The 26234-nt window shown below is 40.9% G+C and overlaps 1 protein-coding gene across 1 annotated transcript in view; it reads left to right on the top strand.

The window, feature by feature from the left end:
* LOC150088278 (protein adenylyltransferase SelO, mitochondrial-like) overlaps positions 1 to 26234 on the top strand; it is a 471795-nt gene that overhangs the window by 374892 nt on the left and 70669 nt on the right. Inside the window, exon 12 of the mRNA XM_090370666.1 lies at positions 7996 to 8165. Coding sequence (XP_090226792.1) covers positions 7996 to 8165 — 170 coding nt within the window. The remainder of the gene's footprint in view (positions 1 to 7995; positions 8166 to 26234) is intronic.

The following is a 26234-nucleotide window of genomic DNA, read 5'->3' as shown; positions in this document are numbered from 1 at the left end:
TGCTCTGGGGTTGCTGTTTCCCATATGTAGTACTTTACATTTGTCAATGTTAAACTTCATTTGCCACCTCTCAGCCCATCTGCTTAACCTTTCCAGATCCTGTTGCAGTAGCATAGTGTCAGTAGTGTCCTTGACAACCCTGCCAACCTTCGTATCGTCTGCAAACTTGGACATTAAACTTGATATACCATCATCAATATTATTTATAAATACAGAAAACAATAATGGAACCAATACTGAACCCTGAGGGACTGCACCAATAACATTAGTCCACGATGAGCAGTATCCATTGATTACCACTCTCTGTCTTCTCCCCCTCAACCACCCCTTTATCCGTAGCAGCAATTTGCCTCCAATGCCACACTGCTCCAATTTGTGCAGCAGTCTTCCATGTGAAACAGTATCAAAAGCCTTTCTAAGATCCAAGTATATAATATCAAATTTATTCCCTGCATCCAGTTCTTTTGTGACTGTATCATAGTATCCAATCAAATTGGTCAGGCAAGACTTCCCCTTAACAAAACCATGCTGTGTCTGAGCTATAACTGAAGTCTTGTCTAGATGATCCTGAAGTGCTTCTTTAATGAGTGCCTCCATTAATTTTCCGGGAACAGAAGTTAAACTAACAGGTCTATAATTACTTGTTTCCCCTTTGATCCTCCTTTGTGAATTGGGGTGACATTTGCACATCTCCAGTCCATGGGTACTTCCCCTGAGTCCAAGGAAGCTCTCATAATTATGGCTAAGGGTTTGCTTACTTCCTTTGCTGCCTCCTTTAATATAACTGGATAGATCCCATCCACCCCAGGTGCCTTTCTTGTATTTATCTTCAACAATTTCTCCTCCAGTTTACTCTCAGTTATTACAAGATTCTCTAACTTACTGCCAGAGTTGAATACACCTCTGGCATTCCCCTCGCTGAATAACTCCTCATGTGTGAATGTCGATGCAAAATAAACTTTTAGTATGTTAGCAACCTCAGCAGGATCTTCAACAGTTGACCCATCGATATCAAGTGGACCAATCTGATTCATCCCCTTTCTTCTAGAGTTTACATAAGTAAAGAACTCTTTGCTATTTTTCTTTACATCCCTTGCCAAAGATTTCTCGTAATCTGCCTTCGCCTGCCTAACCTCCTTTCACATTGCCAACACCCTCTATGTTCGACGACAACACGTTGAACTCTGTAACCAGTACCTCTTCGGTGCCTCTCAGAACCCTTTATATACTAACATTATCTCGTTCTACATCACAGAGACAAAGTTATGCAAGAATGCACATTTTCACAGTGACCCTACCATTTTCGGAAATTGTCTCGCAAAAACAACTGGACATCTCGTCTCTACTGTAGCAATCACTTAACAAGTACAGGTCACTGTTGAAAAAAATCCGTCAATTAGGGTTGAATTTGAAAGTGTCTGCAATTCTTCTCAGACACGATAGGAGGGAGTATATGATGAGAGCATTGTCGATCAATTCGGCCATGGAAAGATTGTGCAAGGCTCAAGTGGTAGAATTTTTTTCAGCCTGCTCTGTACTTGTTAACAGGAGAGACTGCTTCTACAGGGATGGAATACACTTAAATAGAAAGAGCGTAAAAAAATTTGCTGATGCTATCGGGGCAGTGTTAGGTGGGTCGGAAAACTGCTGGCTTGGGGGGATACAAGGACTAATAGATTAACAGTAGCCACTGGCAGAGATGAAAGTGATTCTTGCACTGCTTCTATTGGAATGAGCAGAAACCTGGAAACAAGATGCAGGATGTTTCAGAGACTGCTGGGATTCATTGCGATACAAGTAAACACATAGGTTGTGGTAGGGTAGCTTAGGGTAGAATAGGAACAGGTGCATGTATACTTGCGTGTACACCAATGCTAGGAGTTTGGTAAATAAATTTGGTGAATTTGAGCTATTGCTCAAAAGATCAAAGGCAGATATTTTTGGGATATCAGAGATTGTTTTTTTATGTTAACCCCAAACACGAGAGGTATTAGAACCTATCGTACTTAGTACTGTGCTTGGGTTGGAGGTTGAGAAGACGAAAGAAGATATTTGTTGACATTGGACTTGAACTTCTCTAGACTGTAATTTTCAGGAAATATATATATGAACGAAGGTTGTTCCAGAAAACGGCAGTTGAATAAATAAACAAGGAAGATGAAAAGTTGGTTCTGTGAGTTTGAAGTTGGACAGTAAATGGATGTTGGCTGGTAGCGGCCCGTATTCGGACTGTCTTGAAAGAGAGAGCGGGAATTATAGAAGCCAATTCAGAAGAACAGTGTCCATTGAAGTATCTGTAGAAGAGGCATGGAGCAGAAACAGTACGTCTATAATAAAGCGAGTGGAGAGACTCTGTTAGAGATGAATGATCAATTAACCTAACTGCCCTCTTCTGAATGGAATCAAGAAGCCTGAGAGAGGTTTTGGGGCACCACCCCAGATGTGGCGACAATATTCCATGGCAGGGCGGATTTGCGATTTATACAGAGTGAGCAGCTGTTTGGAAGAAAAGTAACGCCGACAGCAAAAGAGAAAACCAAGTTTTTTAGATGCAGAGGAAGCAATATTTGTAATGTGCTTGTGCCAAGAGAGATTAGAAGTCAGGGTAATCCCCAAAAGAGATATATCCTTTTGCCTAGAAATCGGAGTGTCACTAAAGATAAGCATAGAAGCAGAAGAATCCCTTTTTGCGAGATTTAGAAGGGTTGAAATCAACTGAGTTGTCTTTGCCACACTGGAGAATTACCTGAATATCGGCATTTAAGGAATTGGTAAGAAATTTTCGAGAAGTTGAAGTTGATTGAGCAGGACAAGGTTTCTCAAAATGGAAAGTGGAATGCAATGTGCTGTCACCTGCAAAACTATGGATAGGATTTCCAGTCAATGGAAGAAGGCCATTAATATACAAGAGGAAAAGAGTGGGGGAAAGAACTGAACCTTGGGGGACACCGGCATTAGTGGAGAAATTAGAAGACAAAGAGCCATCTACCATCAGTGGAGCGACCAGAGAGAAAACTGGATAACCAATTACTAAAAAGTGTTGGCAAACCATAAGATGGAAGCTTGTTTAGAAGACCTTTATGCCAAACACAATCAAAAGCCTTTGAGATGTCAAGAGCAACTACTTGTGTTTCACCGAACCTTTCCATTGAATTAGTCCATAAATGAGCAACATTAGCCAGAATATCACCAGTGAATCAACACTGACGGAATCCATACTGGTGATTGTTGATCAGACGGAAGGTTTCTTGGTAGTTTAAGAGTTGGCGGTTAATTGATTTCTCCATTACTTTAGAAAGAGTAGAAATAACTGCAATGGGACGATAATTGGATGGGAGGGATTTGTCACCCTTTTTAGGAACTGGCTGGATATGAGCAAATTTCCAAGCAGAAGGAAAAACACCTTTGGAATAAGAAAGTGAAAAAAAGGCGGCAAAAAATAGATGTAAGTTCCGGAGCACAGGTTTTGAGAACAAGTGGAGAAATTCCATCAGGACCTGGAGCTTTCTTAGCATCAGGATACATCAAAATCCTTCTGATATCCTTTTGATGGATGGCCACAGGAGGCATTGAATGGAGCGTGTTGGGAGGTGTTTTACCAAGTTCATTAATACATGAGCTGGAAGAAAAATGGGATGCTAGCAGGTCAGCTTTATCGTTGGCTGAAGTGAGAACAGAACCATCTGATTTGGACAGAGGTGGGAGCAGAGATGGGCAAAAGTTGCGGCCAATAGCTTTGGCAAGAGACCAGAATGCTTGGCTACCATTAGGGTAAGAAGCAAGTTTTCTACTCTTAGCCTGTTCAAACTCTAGTTTTGACTGATTAATAACTGCTTTACAGTTGTTGCAAGCTTTGGTGTAGAGAGAAAATGAAACTGTAGAATTAGAAACAAGCCAATTACGATATGCAACGTTGTTCTCTTGAACAGCCTTAGCATATTTATTGGGAAACCAAGGTTTAGATAAAGGACGAGATTTTAAAGTGGAGTGTGGGATAAAGGATTCCATTCCTGCAAGAATAATTTCACTGACACGATCTGCGCCAACGTTGCCCTCAGAAGTTTTGAAACAGTAATCCGACCAAGGAAAAGAAGAAATGAAGTCTCGCAGGTCATCCCATTTTGCATTCTTGTAATGCCAAACAAAGATGTGGGGTCACACAGACATAAGGAATGCAGAACAGGAATTTGGGGAGTACAATGTGTACAGACAGGATAGAAAAGGAGGAGGGGTTGTGCTATTAATTTAGAAACACATAAAATCCAAATAAGTGCAGCCAGTCGACATCGTTGGACAGTGCAGTGTCGAGTCAGTTTAGTGTGACATAAGCATTGGGAGATCAAAATTGATAGTAGGAGTGTATCATAAGCCTAATGACTCTGATTAGTATAATAAGAAACTGTACATGAAAATAGAGTGTGCCGGTAAATCAGAGAGTCTTATAATGGAGTATTTCAATTTCCCAGATATTTACTGGAATTTGTGAGTTGGTCACTCACACACTCGCAAGGCTTTTGTGGATTTATTGGATGATTATTTTCCACATCAGCATGTTCAGGAGGCAACTAGAGGGAGTAATACTCTTGATCTGATCATCAGTAGTGTTTCTTCATGCATTAGGAATCTGCAGATAAAGGAACCACTAGGTGGCAGTGATCACAGTGTGCTGAAGTGGGATTTACTCAAAGAGGTAACTACCATCAGTCGTAAGGGGAAGGGTTTTTGCTTTTTGTAAAGCAGACTATGGTGGTCTGAGACAGTATTTAAATTTTATACGGTGGGACCAACCGATGATGTTACCAACAGAAAATTCAAAATGGGAAGCATTCAAAGAATTTATCTTGGAAGCTACTAGGCTTTACATACCAACTAAGAAATATTGTTCAAGGTTTAGGCCTATATGGATGTCAGATGAACTAATGAGATATATGGCAGAGAAGAAAAATGCATGGGATACATATAAATTAATGGGTGACATGGAAGCCTATGATAGATATAAGTTGGTCTGTAACCAAGTCACAAAGGAGATTAGGCAGACAAAGGAAGATTCTGAGAAATCCTTGGCAAAGGATGCAAAGAAAGACTACAAAGAGTTCTTTACCTGTGTAAACTGTAGAAGGAAAGGGACGAATTAAATTCGTCTACCGGATATCGATGGTTTGACTTTTGATGATCCTAATCAGGTGACTAACAAACTACATGAATATTTTGCATCTACATTCACTGATGAGGAGTTATTCAGGGAGGGGAATGCCAGAGGTGAGTTAAACTCTGGCAGTGAGCTATATGATTTTGTAATAACTGAGATGAAAGTGGAGGAGAAATTGTTGAAGATAAACATAAAAAAGGCCCGGCATGGATGGATCTATCCAGTTATATTAAAGGAGGCAGCAAAGGAAGGAAGCAAATCCTCCCATACTTATGAGAGCTTTTTTGGACTCGGTAGGAGGTACCCATGGACTGTAGAAGTGCAAATGTGACCGCAATTCACAAAGGAGGATGAAAGGGCGACACACGTAATTATAGACCTGTTAGTTTAACTCCTGTTCCAGGGAAATTAATGGAGCTACGGTAAAAGAAGCACTGCAGAATCATCTAGACAAGACTTCAATTATATCTCGGACACAGCATGGTTTTGTTAAGGGAGAGTCTTGCCTGAACAATTTGATTAGATACTATGATGTGGTCACAAAGGAACTGGATACAGGGAATAACTTTGATATCATATATTTTGGATCTTAGTAAGGCTTTTGATACTGTTGCACATGGAAGACTGTTGAACAAATTGGACCAGTGTGCAATGGAGGCAAATTGCTACTATGGATAAAGGGATGGTTCATTGGGAGAAAACAGAGAGTGGTAATCAATGGACACTGCTCATCGTGGACTAATGTTATTAGTGGAGTCCCTCAAGGTTCCGTGTTGGGCACATTGTTGTTTTCTGTATTTATAAATGATATTGGTGATGGTATATCACCATAATGTCCAAGTTTGTAGACGATACGAAGGTTGGCAGGGTTGTTAAGGATCGACAGTACGCTGTTGCAACAGGATCTAGAAAAGTTGAGCAGATGGGCTCAGAGGTGGCAAATGAAGTTTAACATTGACAAATGTAAAGTACTACATATGGGAAGCAGTAACACCAGAGTGACGTATCAACTCTGTGGTACTACACTGACAGTGGTAGAGAACAAAAAGGAACTGAGCGTAATTGTGCAGGCAGATATGAAATTTTCTAAGCAGTGCAGATGGTGTGCAAGAGTAGCTTATAGTGTCTTGTCAATGATATACAGGAATTTTTCTAGCAGTGATGAGGAGGTGATTATTCCCTTGTATAAGGCAATGGTCAGGCCACACCTTGAATACTGTATACAGGTCTGGAGGCCTCATTTCAAGAAGTATGTAGAGCTGCTGGAACAAGTACAGAGAAGGGCAACAAGATTAGTGAATTGAACAAAGGGTTGCTCTTACGAAGAAAGGCTTAAATTTTGCAAATTACGGTGTCTGGAGACTAGGCACTTGCGAGGTGATCTGATTGACGTGCACAAAGTGTTGAATGTTTTGAGCATGCTCAATGCTGATGGCATTCCTCCTATTGCTCAGAATAATCACCTGAGAGGGCATAAATTCAAATTGAGGAAAGACAGATGTAGGATAGATGTGTGGAAGTTTGCCTTTAGCCAGCAGGTAGTTTTTTGGTGGAACAGACTTCCTCCTTTGTTGTGGAAGTTGATATCCTAAATAAATTTAAGGCTGAGCTGTACAGGTATTTGGAACAAACGGAGAGGTGAAATTGGAGCGTGTTTTTTTTGGCTGATACTGCATAATTTTGCGTTCTTGCATCATATGCCTCTACTAATGCTAATGCCTCTTTGGGCGTGGGAACTGAAGCACTCTCCTCTCCTTCCCCTCTGTTGGTGAGAGGTTCATGACAGAGAACTAGGGCAAGGAATTGCACAATATCTTTACTTACACACTCCCTGGAAAATAAGCTTCTCCTCCCTTATTGTGGCGCTTCCGTAGCCAGGTGGGCAGAAGCAGCAGTGCGTAGCACGCGCTTCTTGATTAGACCGGGGTTTGAGCCCGTGACCACTAAATACGGAGGATGTGGAAAGGTCAGGGAATGACCACCATATATCCCCCGAGCAATATGGCCTTAGTTGCTAATGCTCCTAAAAACCAAAAGCAAAACAAAACAAAACCTCCATTATTGTATTGAACGTAAGTTCCAAATGAATAGTTTTATAATTTTATCCTAACGATTCCCAAGATAAGATTCTAACAATAGACTAATTAATTAGATCTGCGTGATCATCGTAACCTGAGATTTCTTATTCTCACCCTCTCCACAGCTCTCACTACAGAATTTCCTGGATACGGGACAACAGTTTCGGATCCGGAAATTATGCCAATTGGATATTATGATGGGTCGAAATGAAATTTTCTCTCCTTCCTTACTTTAGAAATTATTAATCAATCTTAATATCTATATTATACAGGGTGTCTCAAAAATATTGTTACAAATGTTTAGGGGAGGTAGGTAACATGTAAAAGAATGTGAATCGCACAAGAACCCATGACCTGAAACATCACCGTAAGTTGGTACACAGCGCTTTTTATCAGTTCGCCAGTGGGAAAATTTCTGGTTTACTCAATCAAGCAGTAGTCGCCGCACGAACTTAATGATGATTTTAGTATTATGACTTCAGTGCTAAAATCATATTTTCATAATTTTTTATTTTGTCTAGTAACCCTTGAGTTATGCACAAATTAGCATGTTGTCTTACTTGAACAGTACAGAATTATAGATAAATTATGCAAAAGAAATTCACCTAAATCCTTTAATATTCTGCAACAAATTGGTTACTAAAAGCTGAATTTTAATTCTCACAATGATTACATTCATTCATTTGTTATGCAGAATTGTTTTTAAATATTCATCTGCATGGTAAATTCATTTTAGAGTATTTAATATAATATTTTATCTTTAAATAGATTTATATTAAGAAATTATATTGCTGAGAGAGCCATCAGAAAAGCTGAGATTGGGGATTACACTGAAGTGAAAAGAGTATTAAAACTGCTTGAAGATCCATACAGTAAATGTATTGACCCCAAAAATATAACACCTTTAAGTGAAATAGGATCTGTTAAAAATGACAAAGGTATATTTTTGACTTTTGTATAAATATGTATGGTAGTATTTAAATTCAAAAAATTTTTGATTATGTTTTCAATAGTCCCAGTACTTTGGCAGTTTTATCACAAACTGCTAACTTCGGTAAATTCGTAGAAAATATCCTACCTTGTCAAAAGCAGACTCTCCCAAAACTTCCATTTAATAGCATGTAGATCTAATTTGCTCTTATAACTACCTGAATACAGAAGACATACACTCTACCAAATTTTATATTGGTATTAGTTTTAGGAATGGCCACATGGTACAAGAAAGCCTATGCCTTGTGCTGCACCAGCCAAAAAAAAAAAAGAATAAAACAACGATAAAAAAAAAAAATAATAATAATAATTAATTAAAGAAAAGGAATTAAAACCTATCATCCTATGCATTTCCCTCACCCAAAGTTACTATCCAGATGACCTTTTAATTTCCCCAAACTGTCGGCCTCTGCCACCCATGTAGGCAACTTATTCCAGTAATTTATAACTCGCTGGCTAATATAAAACTTCCTGCCGTCAAATCTAAACATCTCCCCTTGTAACTTGAATTTATGTCCCCTAGTTCTAGAGTCATTTATAATCTTGAAAATTTTGTCCTCATTCATTTTACTGATGCCTCTCAGAGCCTTAAACACCTTAATCAAATTTCCGCTAAGGTGTCTAGTTTCCAAACTCAGCAACCCACATATTCAAAGTCTTTCTTCATAAGGATACCCTTTTGCCGATCTCACCAAGCGAATTACCCGTCTTTCCACCCTTTCAAGAAGCTCAATGTCTTTCTTTAGGTGACACAGTATTCCAAGTGTGGTCTAACAAAAACCTTATATAATGGGATTATCACGTCCCTATCTCTACTTGCAAAAGTTCGATAGATCATCGATAGGACACCATGGGCCTTCTTTGCAACCTATTTACAATGCTCAAAGAATTTCATGTCTGACCGTATCGAAACACCCAAGTCCCTTTCCTCCAGTACTGGGTTTACTGAACTCCACCAAGTGAACAAGTTATTTTGGGATTACTGTTGTCCAGGTGTAACACTGTTTCCCAGGTGTAATCCAACAAAGTGTAATACCTTACACTTTGTTGGATTAAAGCATAGCTGCCATTTTTCTGACCATTCCTGAAGTCTATCTAGGTCTCTCTGAAGAAGCTCAGCTTGACAGTGATCATTAACTACTCTATCAATTTTAACATCATCTGCAAATTTAGACATCACGTCCTCTATCCCTTCATCAATGTCGTTTATGAAAATTAAAAACAACAGTGGTTCTAATACTGATCCTTGGGAAACCTCACTTCTAACATCAACCCAATCTGAGCAATAGCCATTTATCACAACCCTCTGCCTCCTGCGCTGATATCATCCTGATATCCATCTAAGCATATTTCCAGTGATTCCAACCTGTTCCAGCTTATAAAGCAACCGCTCATGTGTGACTGAGTCAAAAGCTTTGCTGAAATCTAAATAAACAATGTCGAAATTATTCCCTAAATCCAGCTCACGAGTGACCTTTTCAAAATAGTGAACCAGATTTGTTAAACATGATTTCCCTTTACAAAACCACACTGAGTATCCTTGAGAATTTAAATTCTATCCAAATGATCCAGAATTTCACCCTCGATCATTGCCTCCATGATTTTCCCTATCACTGAAGTCAGACTGACAGGTCGATAATTTCCCACTTTGCCCGTAGAACCACCCATATGTATTGGAGATACATTGGCACACCAACTGAATCTCCCACGAGTCTAGTGATGCTCGCATAATTAGCCTCAGTGGTTCAATGCACTCATTTGCTGCCTCCCTTAAGCTTATAAGGTATATTCCATCAACTCCAGGAGCCTTACTGGCCTGTAGGCTCAAGTTTTTTCATTAAATAATCTTGCAAATTTCAGAATCATTAATTACATATTTTTCAACTTTGCTCCCACAATTTCCCATTGCCACAAAAGGTTTTTCTTCTGTAAATATTGATGTGAAATAGCTGATGAGTTCATCTGCAACGGCAGCTGGTGTATTTAATACTATTCCCTAACATTAGCATTAGTAGAGGCATATGATGCAAGAAAGCAAGCTTATGCAGCATCAGCCAAAAAAAGAAAAAAAAAAAAAAAACCCTTCTACTTCGCCCCCTGTTCGTTCGAAATACCTGTCCAGCTGAGCCTTAAATTTATTTACGCTATCAACTTCCATAACAAAGGATGGAAGTCTGTTCCGCCAACCAACTATCCGCTGGCTAAAGGCAAATTTCCGCACATCTATCCTACATCTGTCTATCCTCAATTTGAATTTATGCCCTCTCAGGTGATTATTCTGAGCAAGAGGTAGTATCCCATCAGCATTGAGCATGCTCAAACCATTCAAGGCTTTGTACACCTCTATCAGATCACCTTGCCGGTGCCTGGTCTCCAGACACTGTAGTTTGCAAAACTTAAGTCTTTCTTCATAAGAGCAACCCTTCGTTCCGTTCACTAACCTTGTTGCCCTTCTCTGTACTCGTTCCAGCAGCTCTACATCCTTCTTGAAATGAGGCCTCCAGACCTGTATACACAGTACTCAAGGTGTGGCCTGACCATTGCCTTATACAAGGGAATAATCACCTCCCTATCCCTGCTAGAAAAATTCTTGTATTTCATTGATAAGACACCATGAGCTACCCTTGCAGCCCGTCTGCACTGCTCAGAGAACTTCATATCTGCCTGCACAATTACCCCCAGGTACTTTTCATTCTCTACCACTGTCAGTGTAGTGCCACAGAGTTGATACGTTGCTCTGGGGTTGCTATTTCCCATATCTAGTATTTTACATTTGTCAATGTTAAACTTCATTTGTCACCTCTCAGCCCATCTGCTCAACCTTTCCAGATCCTGTTGCAGCAGCATAGCCTCAGTAGCGTCCTTAACAACCCTGCCAACCATTGTATCGTCTGCAAACTTGGGACATTAAGCTTGATATACCATCATCAATATTATTTATAAATACAGAAAACAACAATGGACCCAACACTGAACCCTGAGGAACTCCACTAATAACATTAGTCCACAATGAGCAGTGTCCATTGATTACCACTCTCTGTCTTCTGCCACTCAACCATCCCTTTATCCATAGCAACAATTTGCCACCAGTGCCACACTGCTCCAATTTGTGCAGCAGTCTTCCATGTGCAACAGTATCAAAAGCCTTTCTAAGATCCAAATATATAAAATCAAAGTTATTCCCGGCATCCAATTCTTTTGTGACTACATCATAGTGTGCAATCAAATTGGTCAGGCAAGACCTTCCCTTAACAAAACCATGCTCTGTCTGAGCTATAACTGAATTCTTGTCAAGATGATCCTGCAGTGCTTCTCTAACCAGTGCTTCCATTAATTTTCCTGGAACAGAAGTTAAACTCACAGGTCTATAATTACTTGTCAGCCTTAGATCTTCCTTTGTGAATTGGGGTCACATTTGCTCATGTCCAGTCTGTGGGTACCTCCCCTGAGTCCAAGGAAGCTCTCATAATTATGGCTAACTGTTTGCTTACTTCCTTTGCTGCCTCCTTTAATATAACTGGATAGATCCCATCCACCCCAGGTCCCTTTCTTTTATTTATCTTCAACAATTTCTCCTTCACTTTACTGTCAATTATTACAAGATCATATAGCTCACTGCCAGTGTTTACTTCATCTATAGCATTCCCCTTCCTGAATAAATCCTCATGTGTGAATGAAGATGCAAAATATTGATTTAGTTTGTTAGCAACCTGAGCAGGATCATGAAGAGTTGAACCATCGATATCAAGTGGACCAATCTGATTCATCCCCTTCCTTCTAGAGTTTACATAAGTAATGAACTCCTTGCTGTTTTTCTTTGCATCCCTTGACAAAGATTTCTTGTAATCTGCCTTCGCCTGCCTAACCTCCTTTGTAACTTGGTTACAGATCAACTTATATCTATCATAGGCTTCTTTGTCCCATGCATAAAGATCCTATCTGGTTTGTCCAGCTCTTCTTAGCATTCATATATATGAAGAATTGCTTATCTTACCCCCCCTCTATTTCTCTTTTTCTTTTTCTTTTTTTCTTTTTTTTTTTGTAAACCCCAGGCCACCTCTGTAGCCAGGTGGGAAGGAGCAGCAGTGTGTAGCACACGCGTCTTGATTAGACTGGGGTTCGAGCCTGTCTCCACCAAATACTAAGGATGTGGAAAGGTCAGGGAACATATTACTTCTGTTTCACTGAACCTTTCCATTGAATTAGTCTATAAATGGGTAACATAAGACAGAATATCACCAGTGGATTGACACTTGCAGGATCCATACTGGCTATCGTTGATCAGGTGGACGTTTCTAGGTAGTTTAAGAGTTGGCGGTTAGTTGATTTCTCCATTACTTTAGAAAGAGTAGAAGTAATTCCAATGGGATGATAATCGGATGTGAGGGACTTGTCACTCTTTTTAGTAACTGGCTGGATATGAGCAAATTTCCAAGCGGAAGGAAAAACACCTTCGATATAAGAAAGTGAAAAAAGGTGACAAGGAATGGGAGTAAGTTCAGGAGCACAGGTTTTGAGAACAAATGAAGAAATACCATCGGGACTTGGAGCTTTCTTAGCATCAAGATTCATCAAAATCCTTCTGACATCCTTTTGACAGAAGACCACAGGAGGTATTGAAAGGAGCATGTTGGGAATGGTGGGAGGTGTTTTACCATGATCATTAATACATAAGTTGAAAGAAAAATAGGATGCTAGCAGATCAGCTTTATCCTTGGCTGAAGTGACAACAGAACCATCTGGTTTGGACAGAGGTGGGAACAGAGATGTGCAAAAGTTGCAGCGAATAACTTTGGCTAGAGACCAGAATGCTTGGCTACCATTAGTGCAAAAAGCAAGTTTTCTACTCTTAGCCTGTTCAAACTCTAGTTTGGACTGATTAATAACTGCTTTACAGTTGTTGCAAACTTTGGTTTAGACAAAAAATGAAACTGTAGAATTAGAAACAAGCCAATTACGATATGCAACGTTCTTCTCTTGAACAGCCTTAGCATATTTATTGGAAAACCAAGGTTTAGATAAAGTACAAGATTTTAAAGTTGAGTGTGGGATGAAGGATTCCATTCCTGCAAGAATAATTTCACTGACACCATCTGAGCAAACGTTGACATCAGAAGTTTTGAAACAGTAATAAGACCAAGGAAAAGAAGAAAAGAAATCTTGCAGGTCATCCTATTTTGCATTCTTGTAATGCCAAACAATATGAGGTTGGGAATAGCCATCAGATAAAGGCTCCATTGGAGAAGAGACAATCACCAAGTTGTGATCTGAAGTGCCTAAAGGACCTCTCACTTCAAGTGTGTTGGCTGTATGATTAGGATTGTCCGGTATTCTTGTAGGTAAATAAACAATGCGTGCAAGGTCATTAGTAATTGCAAAAGCATCAGCATCTCTACCAGCTGGGTCGGTGTGACTAGAAAACGGAAGCCAGCTGGAGTTGTGAACATTAAAATCCCCAAGGAAAATTAACTCACTGTTAGGAAAGTTGGACTGGAGAAAGTCAAGTTGCAAAGAGAGGAAGTCAAAGAGTAGTGTGTATGCCCCACATACACACTACTCGGACTCCCTCCAGTCACTATCTGGCAGAGTAGAGGTAACAAGATTATACACTAGCTGATTCGGAAGCCTCCTAGAGAGTTACCAATAAGTTCCGTCTCGTGTACTAACTAGCGGCCAGCCTGCGAACACCGTTTTAGAGCTGTACCCTCGAAATGTAAGGAATAATGGATCTCGCCACGATGTTCATCATGAAGGTGGTAGGTGACTTTCATCAACCGGAGAAATACCACCACTTTGCTTATTGGAGGTTTGAAGTGGTGAAACCCATGTTTAGTCTCTAGAGCAAAGTTTCCAGCAACCCCCCCCCTCCCCCATACTTCTCCTTCAACCCATGCACGGTACTAAGTACTATAGGTTTTGATACCTTTCGTGTTTGGGGTTTTCATAAAAAAAAAAAAAAAAAAAAAACCTCAAAAGTCATCAATCTTACTGCATGATGGAAGAGATGGGGAAGGGTTGACCGGAACTTAGTTCTATAGACTAAACATGGGTTTCACCACTTCAAGCCTCCAATAAGCAAAGTGGTGGTATTGCTCCGGTTGATGAGAGTCATCTAGCACCTAGTACTGCCTACTAACATCGAGGGGCACCACACCTCGAACCCTGCTTGCGTTGGTTCATACCTGGGTGGTCACCCAACATGTACTTGTGCATGGAGGTTATACCCAGGATTACTATTAGTCCGACCATCGTGAAGGTGCAAGCAGAGGATTTGGCTGTCACAGACTGTCCATACTTAGCCGAAATTGGGTCCGCTTGACTTGAGTGTCACCTGAATATCAGTTCCATCAGCGTTTTAGACTCCCAGGTAGCAAGTACAGCTTGTCTGGCATATCTGAGAGAATTTCTGTGACAACCTCAAGGACCAAATAAACTGTCTTAGTCTGTTGAACCTTTTCTGTGGCTCTATTACAGATCATAGTGTAGCTGTTATAGGCTTCAGTACTTGTTATTACTCTGTAACTTTTCCATGCCACCTTTTTCTGCTCAAGTAATGTGGCAACTTCACTATTCATCCAACTTGGAAACCGCCTCGTGGAGTGTTTTTTTAATGGTAAATATGCATTCAAGGTATCTGTGATTACTGTTTTGAAAGCATACCACAGTTCAATTGTATTCGTTCCCTGTGCAATATCTACTGAACTAATAGCATTAGCATTAGTAGAGGCATTTGATGCAAGAAAGCAAGCTTATGCAGCATCAGCCAAAAAAAAAAAAAAAAAAAACACTTCCACTTCACCCCTCTGTTCTTTTGAAATACCTGTCCAGCTGAGCCTTCAACTTATTTAGGCTATCAACTTCCACGACAAGGGATGGAAGTCTGTTCCACCAACCAACCACCTGCTGGCTAAAGGCAAATTTCCACACGTCTATCCTACATCTGTCTTTCCTCAACTTGAATTTATGCCCTCTCAAGTGATTATTCTGAGCGAGAGGAAGGATTCCTTCAGCATTAAGCATGCTCAAACCATTCAAGGCGTTATACACCTCTATCAGATCACCTCGCTGGTGCCTAGTCTCCAGACACTGTAATTTGCAAAACGTAAGCCTTTCTCCATAAGAGCACCCCTTTGTTCCATTCACTAATCTTGTTGCCCTTCTCTGTACTCGTTCCAGTAGCTCAACATCCTTCTTGAAATGAGGCCTCCAGACCTGTATACAGTACTCTAGGTGTGGCCTGACCATTGCCTTATACAAGGGAATAATCACCTCCGTATACCTGCTAGAAAAATTCCTATATATCATTGACAATACACCATGAGCTACTCTTGCAGCCCGTCTGTACTGCTCAGAGAACTTCATATCTGCCTGCACAACCACCCCGAGGTCCCTTTCATTCTCTACCACTGTCAGTGTAGTACCACGGAGTTGATACGTTGCTCTGGGGTTGCTGTTTCCCATGTGTAGTACTTTACATTTGTCAATGTTAAACTTCATTTGCCACCTCTCAGCCCATCTGCTCAACCTTTCCAGATCCTGTTGCAGCAGCATAGTGTCAGTAATGTCCTTGACAACCCTGCCTACCTTTGTATCGTCTGCAAACTTCGACATTAAACTTGATATACCATCATCAATATCCTTTATGAATACAGAAAACAATAATGGACCCAACACTGAGCCCTGCGGGACTCTACTAATAACATTAGTCCACTACGAGCAGTGTCCATTGATTACCACTCTCTGTCTTCTCTCCAACAGCCACCCTTTATCCACAGCAGCAATTTGCCTCCAATGCCACACTGCTCCAATTTGTGCGGCAGTCTTCCATGTGCAACAGTATCAAAAGCCTTTCTAAGAACCAAGTATATAATATCAAAGTTATTCCCTGCATCCAGTTCCTTTGTGACTGCATCATAGTATCCAATCAAATCGGTCAGGCAAGACTTCCCCTTAACAAAACCATGCTGTGTCCGAGCTATAGCCGAAGTCTTGTCTAAATGATCCTGCACTGCTTCTTTAACTAGTGCCTCCATTAATTTTCCTGGAACAGAAGTTAAACTCACAGGTCTATAATTACTTGTGTCAGCCTTTGATCCTCCTTTTGTGAATTGGGGTCACATTTGCACATCTCCAGTCTGTGGGTACCTCCCCTGAGTCCAAGGAAGCTCTCATAATGATGGCTAAGGGTTTGCTTACTTCCTCTGCTGCCTCCTTTAATATAACTGGATAGATCCCATCCACCCCGGGTGCTTTTCATGTGTTTATCTTCAACAATTTCTCCTCCACTTTACTCTCAGTTATTACAAGGTTCTCTAGCTTACTGCTAGAGTTGAATACACCTCTGGCATTCCCCTCGCTAAATAACTCCTCATGTGTGAATGTCGATGCAAAATATTCATTTAGTTTGTTAGCTACCTGAGCAGGAACATCAACAGTTGACCCATCGATATCAAGTGGTCCAATCTGATTCATCCCTTCCTTCTAAAGTTTACATAAGTAAAGAACTCTTTGCTGTTTTTCTTTGCATCCCTTGCCAAAGATTTCTCGTAATCTGCCTTTGCCTGCCTAACCTCCTTTGTAACTTGGTTACAGATCAACTTGTATCTATCATAGGCTTCTGTGTCAAGTGTTAATTTGTATGTATCACATGCATGTTTCTTCTCTGCCATATGCCTCATTAGTTCATCTGACATCCATTTAGGCCTAAACCTTGAACAATATTTCTTAGTTGGTATGTAAATCCTAGTAGCTTCCAAGATAAGTTCTTTGAATGCTTCCCATTTTGCATTTGCTGTTGGTAACATCATCAGTTGGTCCCACTGTATAGAATTTAAATACTGTCTCAGTCCATCGTAGTCACCTTTACGAAAGCAATAACCCTTCCCATTACCTCTAATGGTAGTTATCTCTTTGAGTAAATCCCACTTCAGCACACTGTGATCACTGCCACCTAGTGGTTCATTTATCTGCGAATTCTTAATTAGGGCCATATAGGACCTTAAGGCATCGTAATTTCCTTTCCTGAAATTATAGCCCATTCCTTTGCCTTTTACTACTGCTACCTCTTAATCATCCACCGTAGAACTCATCATCTCCTATTTCCAGGTGGCGCCTCACTTTCCGTAAGCCCTATTATGTCTGCCTTACTTGTTTTAACCTGCAGTTTGAATTTGCTCATTTTATTGACGACACTTCTAACCTTACTATATAAACAATTAAGACTTACTGTTCTTTTTTTTTCTTTGAAAAAAGGAACCACAATCAAATCAGTACCGTATATTGACATAGGATAAGTTCAAAAAATAATCAAATAGGTAAGGCTTGACAATAAAGCACACTACTCCTTCAACACAACAATGCATAACCTTGGTACTCATTACTACTGAAATTCTTGCTAATGCAGCTCAGCATTGACAACAATTTCATTGTTAGGGTTTAAGTTGTTCTGTATGTTCCCTGTAGCCCACATTTAGTCCTAAGCAATTTTATTTTGTTCCCAAATCATAAAGATTGCCCTTGAAGTAAAAGATATGGCCCTGATGAAATTAAAGTAGCTGAGAAGAGGAGCTTTACCTCTCAGCTGAAAGAATTTTATTTGGCTGCATTTATTTATTTGACTATATGCACTATAATGATGGTTGCTGTTTCCCCACATACAAAAAAATTGTTAAAAGCTGAACAAAATGTATGGAGTTAGGTGGCACACAGGTATGAAAATTAAAGATGATTTTTTTTCTTTTATCTACATGTGGGTGTGTTTTCTGTGTGGTTTATCTCTATTCCTTCAGAAGTTAAGTGGCACAGACACTAATTTTCAGTCCACTCTCATACGTTTCTAGTGTTTTTTTTTTTATTCTTATTATTAATGTATTATGTTAATTTTAAATGATTTTATTTTTGAAAATGCAAAAGAATGGGCAGCTTACCCTTTTTTTTAAAGTATTGTTTTTGCAAAGATATCAAAGTATCAGAATCGTGCTCTTAAAAAAAACTGCCATTCATTCATCCATTAGCATCAGTAGGGCATGTGATGCAAGAAACCAAGTTCATATAGCATCAGCCAAAAAAATAAAATAAAATAAAATAAATAAAACTCCCTTCCCATTTCACCCATCCACTCACACATGAAGAAATGTAGAAGCAATTCACAACTGTTTAGGTAAATGAAGGATGTGGAGCTATTGGAACGAGTATAGAGAAAGGCAACAAGATTGGTGAGGAGAACAAAGGAGTGCTCTTACCAAAAGAGGCTTCAATTCTGCAAATTGCAGGGTCTGGAGACTAAGGTAATCTGATTGAGGTGTTTAAGGCTTTGAATAGATTGAGCATGCTGAATGCTGATAGAATTCTTCCTCTTGCTCAGACCACACACAAGGAAATACAAATTCAAATTGAGGAAGGGCAGTTGCAGAATATATGTGTGAAACTTTGTCTTTAGCTAGTGGGTAGTTGATTGGTGGCACAAACTTCCATCTGCTGTTGTGGAAGTTGATGGCTTAAATAAATTCAACGAAGAACTAGACAAACTATTGGTGGGAATGAATAGGTGAAATGGGAGGTGGTGGTGGTGTGTGTGTGTGTGGTTTTTTTTTTCTGTTGCTGATGCTGTATAAGCATACTTTCATGCAAATTTCAGCCATTACTAAAATAAATGAAATAAATGATGTTTCAGACATGTTGATGCAGTATGGTTCAAATTAGCCAATGTTCAGGAAACAGAATGAATTTTGAAGTACAAGGTGTGGCTGTTAAATATCCAGACTGCTACAGTGAGATATTTCATACCTTCCAAGTTATCCCCTTTAAAACTTTCGCCTTGGCCATGCACATGCTGTTTGATATGTTTCTTCCAATCACAGAAACATTTCTGGAAGTCATCTTCTATAAGCCCTTTTAACACTTCAATGGTTTTTTTTTTTTTCTGAATGTCTTCATTGGAATGAAAATGGGTGTACACTTTTTCAGTTTTGGGGAAAGAAAAAAGTCACAAGGGAGTAGGTCTGGCAAGTAGGGTGCATGTTCATACACTCACACGCAGGGATTTGAATATTGGCCAGAAACTGGCGAACAGAGAGCGCGTTGTGTGCGTTAGAATTGGGTTGATAGATTATTCACTAATTGTTCGACAATTCAGATCTCTTCCCTCAATTTTTCAAATTTTATAACATAACCTTGTCAGAACTTCAGTGTAGTATGTTTGATTGACTGTCTGACTTAGTATTAGTATTAGTAACGGCCGCATGGTGCAAGAAAGCCTATGGCTTATGCTGCACCGGCCAAAAAAAATAAAAAATAAAATAATCCGAACAAAACAATGATAAAAACAAAAAATAAATAAAATAAATAACTAAATAATGCAAATAATAAATAAAAAATATATATATAAATAAAATAAAATATAAATAAAAAGGAAATTAAACCTATCATCCTATGCGCTTCCCTTACCCGAAGGTACTATCCAGATGACCTTTGAATTTCCCCAAACTGTCGGCCTCTACCACCCATGAAGGCAACTTATTCCAGTAATTTATAACTCGCTGGCTAAAATAAAACTTCCTGCAGTCCAATCTAAACATTTCCCCCCCGTAACTTGAATTTATGTCCCCTAGTTCTAGCATCATTTATAATCTTGAAAATTTTGTCCCCATTCATTTTACTGATGCCTCTCAGAGCCTTAAACACCTCAATCAAATCTCCTCTAAGGTGTCTAGTTTCCAAACTCTGCAACCCACAAATTCGAAGTCTTTCTTCGTAAGGACGCCCTTTTGCCGATCTCACCAGGCGAGTTACCCTTCTTTGCACCCTTTCAAGAAGCTCGATGTCTTTCTTTAGGTGCGGTCTCCATACTTGAACACAGTATTCCAAGTGTGGTCTAACATAAGCCTTATATAATGGGATTATCACGTCCCTATCTCTACTTGCAAAAGTTCGATAGATCATCGATAGGACACCATGGGCCTTCCTTGCAACCTGTTTACAATGCTCAGAGAATTTCATGTCTGACCGTATCGTAACACCCAAGTCCCTTTCCTCCAGTACTGGGTTTAATTGAAATCCACCAAGTGAATAAGTTATTTTGGGATTACTGTTTCCCAGGTGTAATACCTTACACTTTGTTGGATTAAAGCACAGCTGCCATTTTTCTGACCATTCTTAAAGTCTATCTAGGTCTCTCTGAAGAAGCTCAGCTTGACAGTGATCATTAACTACTCTACCAATTTTAACGTCATCTGCAAATTTAGACATCACGCCCTCTATCCCTTCATCAATGTCGTTTATGAAAATTAAAAACAACAGTGGTCCTAATACTGATCCTTGGGGAACTCCACTTCTTACATCAACCCAATCTGAGGAATAGCCATTTATCACAACCCTCTGCCTCCTGCCCTGAAGCCATCCTTCTATCCATCTAAGGATTTTCCCAGTGATTCCAACCTGTTCCAGCTTATAAAGCAACCGCTCATGTGGGACTGAGTCAAAAGCTTTGCTGAAATCTAAATAAACAATGTCGAAATTATTCCCTAAATCCAGCTCGTGAGTGACCCTTTCGAAATAGCGAACCAGATTTGTTAAACATGATTTTCCCTTTACAAAACCATGCTGAGTATCCTTGAGAATTTCAATTCAATCCAAATGATCCTGAATTCCACCCTTGATCATTGCCTCCATGATTTTCCCTACTACTGAAGTCAGACTGACAGGTCGATAATTTCCAACTTCACTTTTACAGCCACCCTTATGTATGGGAGATACATTTGCACTTTTCCAATCCAAGGGAATCTCCCCAGGTCTAGTGATGCTCGCATAATTAGCCTCAATGGTTCAATGCACTCGCTTGCCGCCTCTCTTAAGATTCTAGGGTATATTCCATCAACTCCAGGAGCCTTACTGGTCTGTAGGCTCGAAAGTTTTTTCATTAAATAATCTTGCGAAATTTCAATATCATTAATTACATATTTTTAACTTCGCTCCCACAATTTCCCATTGCCACAAAAGGCTTTTCATTTGCAAATATCGATGCAAAATAACTGTTGAGTTCATCTGCAACGGCAGCTGGTGTATTTATTACTATCCCCTTTCCCCTACGTAAAGGTTCGATCTGGTTTGTCCTGCTCTTCTTGGCATTTGTATATGTGAAGAATTCTTTATCCCCCCTCTTTGCTCTGTTTACTAGTGATTTCTCATTAACTGCCTTTGCCTGTTGGACCTTTTCTGTGGCTCTATTACACATCACCTTGTAGCTGTTATAGGCTTCAGTACTTTTTATTGCTATGTAACCTTTCCATGCCACCTTTTTCTGCTCAAGTAATGTGGCAACTTCACTATTCATCCAACTTGGAACCCTTCTAGTGGAGTATTTTTTTAATGGTATATACGAATTCAAGGCATCTGTGATTAATGTTTTAAAAGCGTACCACAGTTCAATTGTATTCATTCTCTGCGCGATATCTACCCAGTTAATAGAGGCCATGTAATACCTTAAGGCATCATAATTTCCTTTTCTGAAATTAAAACCCATTCCTTTGCCTTTTACTTCTGCTACCTCTCTCGTCATCATCCCCCGTAGAACTCCGTGATCACTTCCTGCTACTGGTTCCTCTACTGTCAGCCCTGTCACAGGGGAGGGGGTGGAAAGGCACCAGGCAAGGGAGCCCGGTGCAATCGCCGACAAGCGTCTGCAGGAAAACTATACAATGACCTTGTTGGTGGTGTCCTTTGCTCTGTTTACTAGTGATTTCTCATTAACTGCCTTTGCCTGTTGGACCTTTTCTGTGGCTCTATTACACATCACCTTGTAGCTGTTATAGGCTTCAGTACTTTTTATTGCTATGTAACCTTTCCATGCCACCTTTTTCTGCTCAAGTAATGTGGCAACTTCACTATTCATCCAACTTGGAACCCTTCTAGTGGAGTATTTTTTTAATGGTATATACGAATTCAAGGCATCTGTGATTAATGTTTTAAAAGCGTACCACAGTTCAATTGTATTCATTCTCTGCGCGATATCTACCCAGTTAATAGAGGCCATGTAATACCTTAAGGCATCGTAATTTCCTTTTCTGAAATTAAAACCCATTCCTTTGCCTTTTACTTCTGCTACCTCTCTCGTCATCATCCCCCGTAGAACTCCGTGATCACTTCCTGCTACTGGTTCCTCTACTGTCAGCCCTGTCACAGGGGAGGGGGTGGAAAGGCACCAGGCAAGGGAGCCCGGTGCAATCGCCGACAAGCGTCTGCAGGAAAACTATACAATGACCTTGTTGGTGGTGTCCAATCTGGTGTCATGTCCGAGTTGTCATCCTTGGGACCTGGGTCCCGTCTATGTTAGTCCTTTACCTTAGTGTGGTTTATTTCCTAAGCTTTCCAGTTCTCAGGAGTGTGTCTTGTTTACATAGGCCCAGCTGGTGGGGTGTCTAAGTTTGGTAGTCATCTCCATTTGTCTTTCACGGGACATGGGTTCCCATCCATGTTAGTATATTTTGGTATAGTTTGTTTCCTGAGTTTTCTAATTCTTGGGGGTGAGTCATTTCTGGTGTCCCACTCCTAGCAAGCTGAAGAATAGATGTTCTTTGGTTATAATGGTAGTGGGTTGTGGGCTGTGGCCATTTGGTTTCTCCTCCTCCTCCTCCTCGCGAACAGTGCCTGTGCGTAATCCGAGAAGGCTTGATACTCCTCCTTCATGTCTAGGAGGTGATGTTCTTGTCCCTGTGGTAAGTAGTGGGTTCTGGTGAATAAAACACCACGTAGGTCTTCATAGAGCCTGCAGTCATACATTAGGTGCTGCCAGCTCTCCAGCCCCCTGCAAGTGTAAGTTGGATCAATCTGAATCCCAAGTAGAGACAGTTTGGCATTAATCGCTCCATGTCCAGTTAAGAGGTATGTTGCTTGTAGACCTGTGGAGAACCAGTTGGGTGAGGTTGGGTAGTTTTGTTCAATATTGGGTAGAAATTTCTTTGTGATCTCTCCCTTTTGAGAGTTGCACCACCTTTCCTGCCATGCCTGCTGCAGGTGAGTTTGTATCCTCTTCTTTTCCACATTTCTGTTGCTGGTTAGATCAATAGTGAACCCCAGAAAATGTCTGTGGGGTGCCTTTGTCTAGGTAGTACAGTAGGCTGCGTTGTATGATTTCTAAGTCCAGCGGGAGAGTGCCTGCGAGCACTTGCAGGGCGTGGGTGCTCATCGTGCGGCAAGCACGAGTGATGGTTAGGAGGATGGATCTGTGAATTTGGTCTGTGATACGTCTGTTTACTGCTGTTGTAGTTTTTTGAAACCATGCGCTGGATGTGTAGGTGACGATCGGAGTGAAGATAGCTTTGTAGAAAAGTTTGAGGACTCGCTTTTCCAAGCCCCATTCTTTACGCATGCCCCTGGCAACCATGGCTGCGTAGCATCTTATTTTTTTACGGAGATATTTCAGATGGTCCTGAAATGACAGGTTTTGGTCCAATATCACGCCTAGGTATTTCAGTTGGTTGGAGAATTTGATTGTTTCTGCCCAATTTTTATTTGCGGAGGCCACCTAAGATCAAGGCGTCCCTTTAGTAGGATGGAGTTTGTTTTTGTGGGGGATATTTTGAGTTGATTTCGGTTTGCCCATTCTTGGAGAGTGGTCAGGGCCCGATTTGCAAGGACCTCTAATGCAGCTCTTGAGTTTGCTGTATCGTCAGAATGAGATCGTCCGCAAATGCCTGAGATTGTACTTCATGGAGATCGATGTTAAGAAAGGTGTCCAAGACAATATTCCACAGTAGTGGGCCAAGGACCAAACCTTGAGGGCAGCCCCGATGGACATGCCTGGAGAGTGTGCCATAGGGGGCGGTGACTTTGATGGTTCTGTTGCTTAGGTAACTTTTGATGGTGTTATAGAGGTTTTCCGGCATGTTGGCCAGGATACTCGGCCACCAAAGTGAGTCGAGCGCCCCAGCGAAGTCCACGGCTATCACTAGGAAGTACTTTGTATTACATCTGTTTACCTTGGTCAGGAGGTGAGTTAAGGCGTCCACGGCGGAGGTTCCCCGTCTGAAGCCGAATTGGTTTGCTGAGGCCAGCCTGCCTCATTATAGTAATGTTGGATCCATGTGCAGATTAGTCGTTCAAATAGCTTACTGATAACTGTCAAAAGTGCAATGGGCCAGTAGGAGTCCGGAAGGTGTGGTGGCTTTGTTGGATTCTTTAGGATGAGTTTAACGTTTGCCATCTTCCAGGAATTCGGGAAGGTACCTTCTCTGAGACAGAGGTTATATAAGTTTAATAGTAAGTTCGGAGCGTACTCTACCATTTTTTTGATAATTTCGCGTTACAGAAGGTCCGGTCCAGGGCATCTATTTCCCTTTATTAGGTCTGCTGCATTGCTGATCTCTTCCATGGTGAAAGGGTGCTCTTTTGTTGCCGTTTGATGAGTCTCGTTGGCCTGGCAAACTCGGCTCTCTTCTGTTGTCATTGTTTGTATCTCTGGATGAAAGGCAGCATCAAGGATATTGTTGATGGTGTGTTCCCAAGTGATAGTCAAGTATTCTTCAGGTGTTTTAGTGGCTTCAACTACTTCCCCTCTAGGAAGTTTGTTGGTGACGAGCTTGTATACAAGTCCCCAAGGGTCCTTGTTTCCAGTGGTGGAGACCAGACGCTCCCAGGATTGGTTTTTGCTTTCTCTAATTTGTGCTGTATAGGCATTTCTCGCCTCTTTGTAGCTCTGTCATAGGGTTTCAATTTCCGCCATCGGCCAGGAGCGCCTGGCTCGCTGGAAGGCCTTTCTTCTTTCCTGTGCCTCCTTCCTGAGTCGCTGGAGGTTTTGATTCCACCAGGGCACTTTCCCTGGTGTTGGATTTTTCTTCCTGATGGCTGTGTCGCTGGCTTGTTTTATGATTTCAGTCGTTTTAATTTGGAGGATTCTTGGGTCCTCGATACATTGGAGTTCTCTCTGTCGTTGTTCTGTGCTATTCCGTAGGGTGGTCTGGAAGAGTTCCCAGTCTGCCTTTGCTATGGCATATCTATGGGCGGTTTGTCTGTTCGCAGGTACTGTGGCCAGTGATTTGTTTAGACTGAACGTAATGGCGCAATGATCAGACGTTGTCCAGGCCTCACAGATGGTCCAATTGGAAATGTTGTTGGCAGCATTCCTTGTTGCCATGGTGACGTCTATAGTAGCCTCCCATAATGTGTTGCAGAATGTAGGCAGATTGTTGGGTAAGTTTAGTGCAGTTAATGTTGAGGTTGTCAGGAACTCTTCCAACTCGGTCCCTTTTCTGGTACCCTGTTTATCTGGGGTATGGCTGTGCCACAGTGGTGACCGGCAGTTAACGTCTGCTCCCACGGTGATTTTTGCATTTGGGAGCATATCACTAGCCAGACTTAGGTACCTTACTGCAAAGTCGATGTCCTCACCTGGACGGCAGTAAAGGGCTATGACGTAAAACATGCCCAAGGCCGTGGTGAGCTTGGCACATACGGCCAAAGATGTGCATAGCTGAGTGATTTTGGTCACCGTTATATCTGGGTTTCTTACCAAGATTGCTGCCCATGGGGTGGCATCCCCTGTTTGGACTACTTTGTATGTTATGGGATAGCCCCTGACCGCCTTCATATGTACATATGGTTCTTGTAATATTACTACATCAATGTTTTCTTCTTCCGCCTTCTTGTGGATTTGGTCGGCGACCGTCTTGGCTCTATGTGCATTTATCTGCATGAATTTAACCTCTGTGATGTTATATTTTTTAGGATGTGTTCCCATAGTTGAGTCTTGATTGGAATAAACTCTTTGCTTTGAGGTATGTAGGACATTGACCATCTCTGATTGAATGTGCGCTATCTAACTTTAAACTCTTGCAGTTTGCACAGGTTGGGTCGGTGTTTTTGTTTGGGCAATCACGGAAGGCATGACCTTTTGCTGAACAATGCCCGCACGTGGGAATTGTCTGGGTGCATGTATGGGTTGTATGCCCAAATTTGCAGCACCCGTAGCATTTGGGCACAGTCACATGCTCCCGAAAGCAGTGACTGCCCCAGTCAACATAGAT

Source organism: Mastigoproctus giganteus, chromosome 3, assembly GCF_048544385.1.
Source record: "Mastigoproctus giganteus isolate SK-2022 chromosome 3, ASM4854438v1, whole genome shotgun sequence".
In the NCBI taxonomy this organism is placed as follows: Eukaryota; Metazoa; Arthropoda; class Arachnida; order Uropygi; family Thelyphonidae; genus Mastigoproctus; species Mastigoproctus giganteus.
This window is presented reverse-complemented; position numbering and strand designations above follow the sequence as displayed.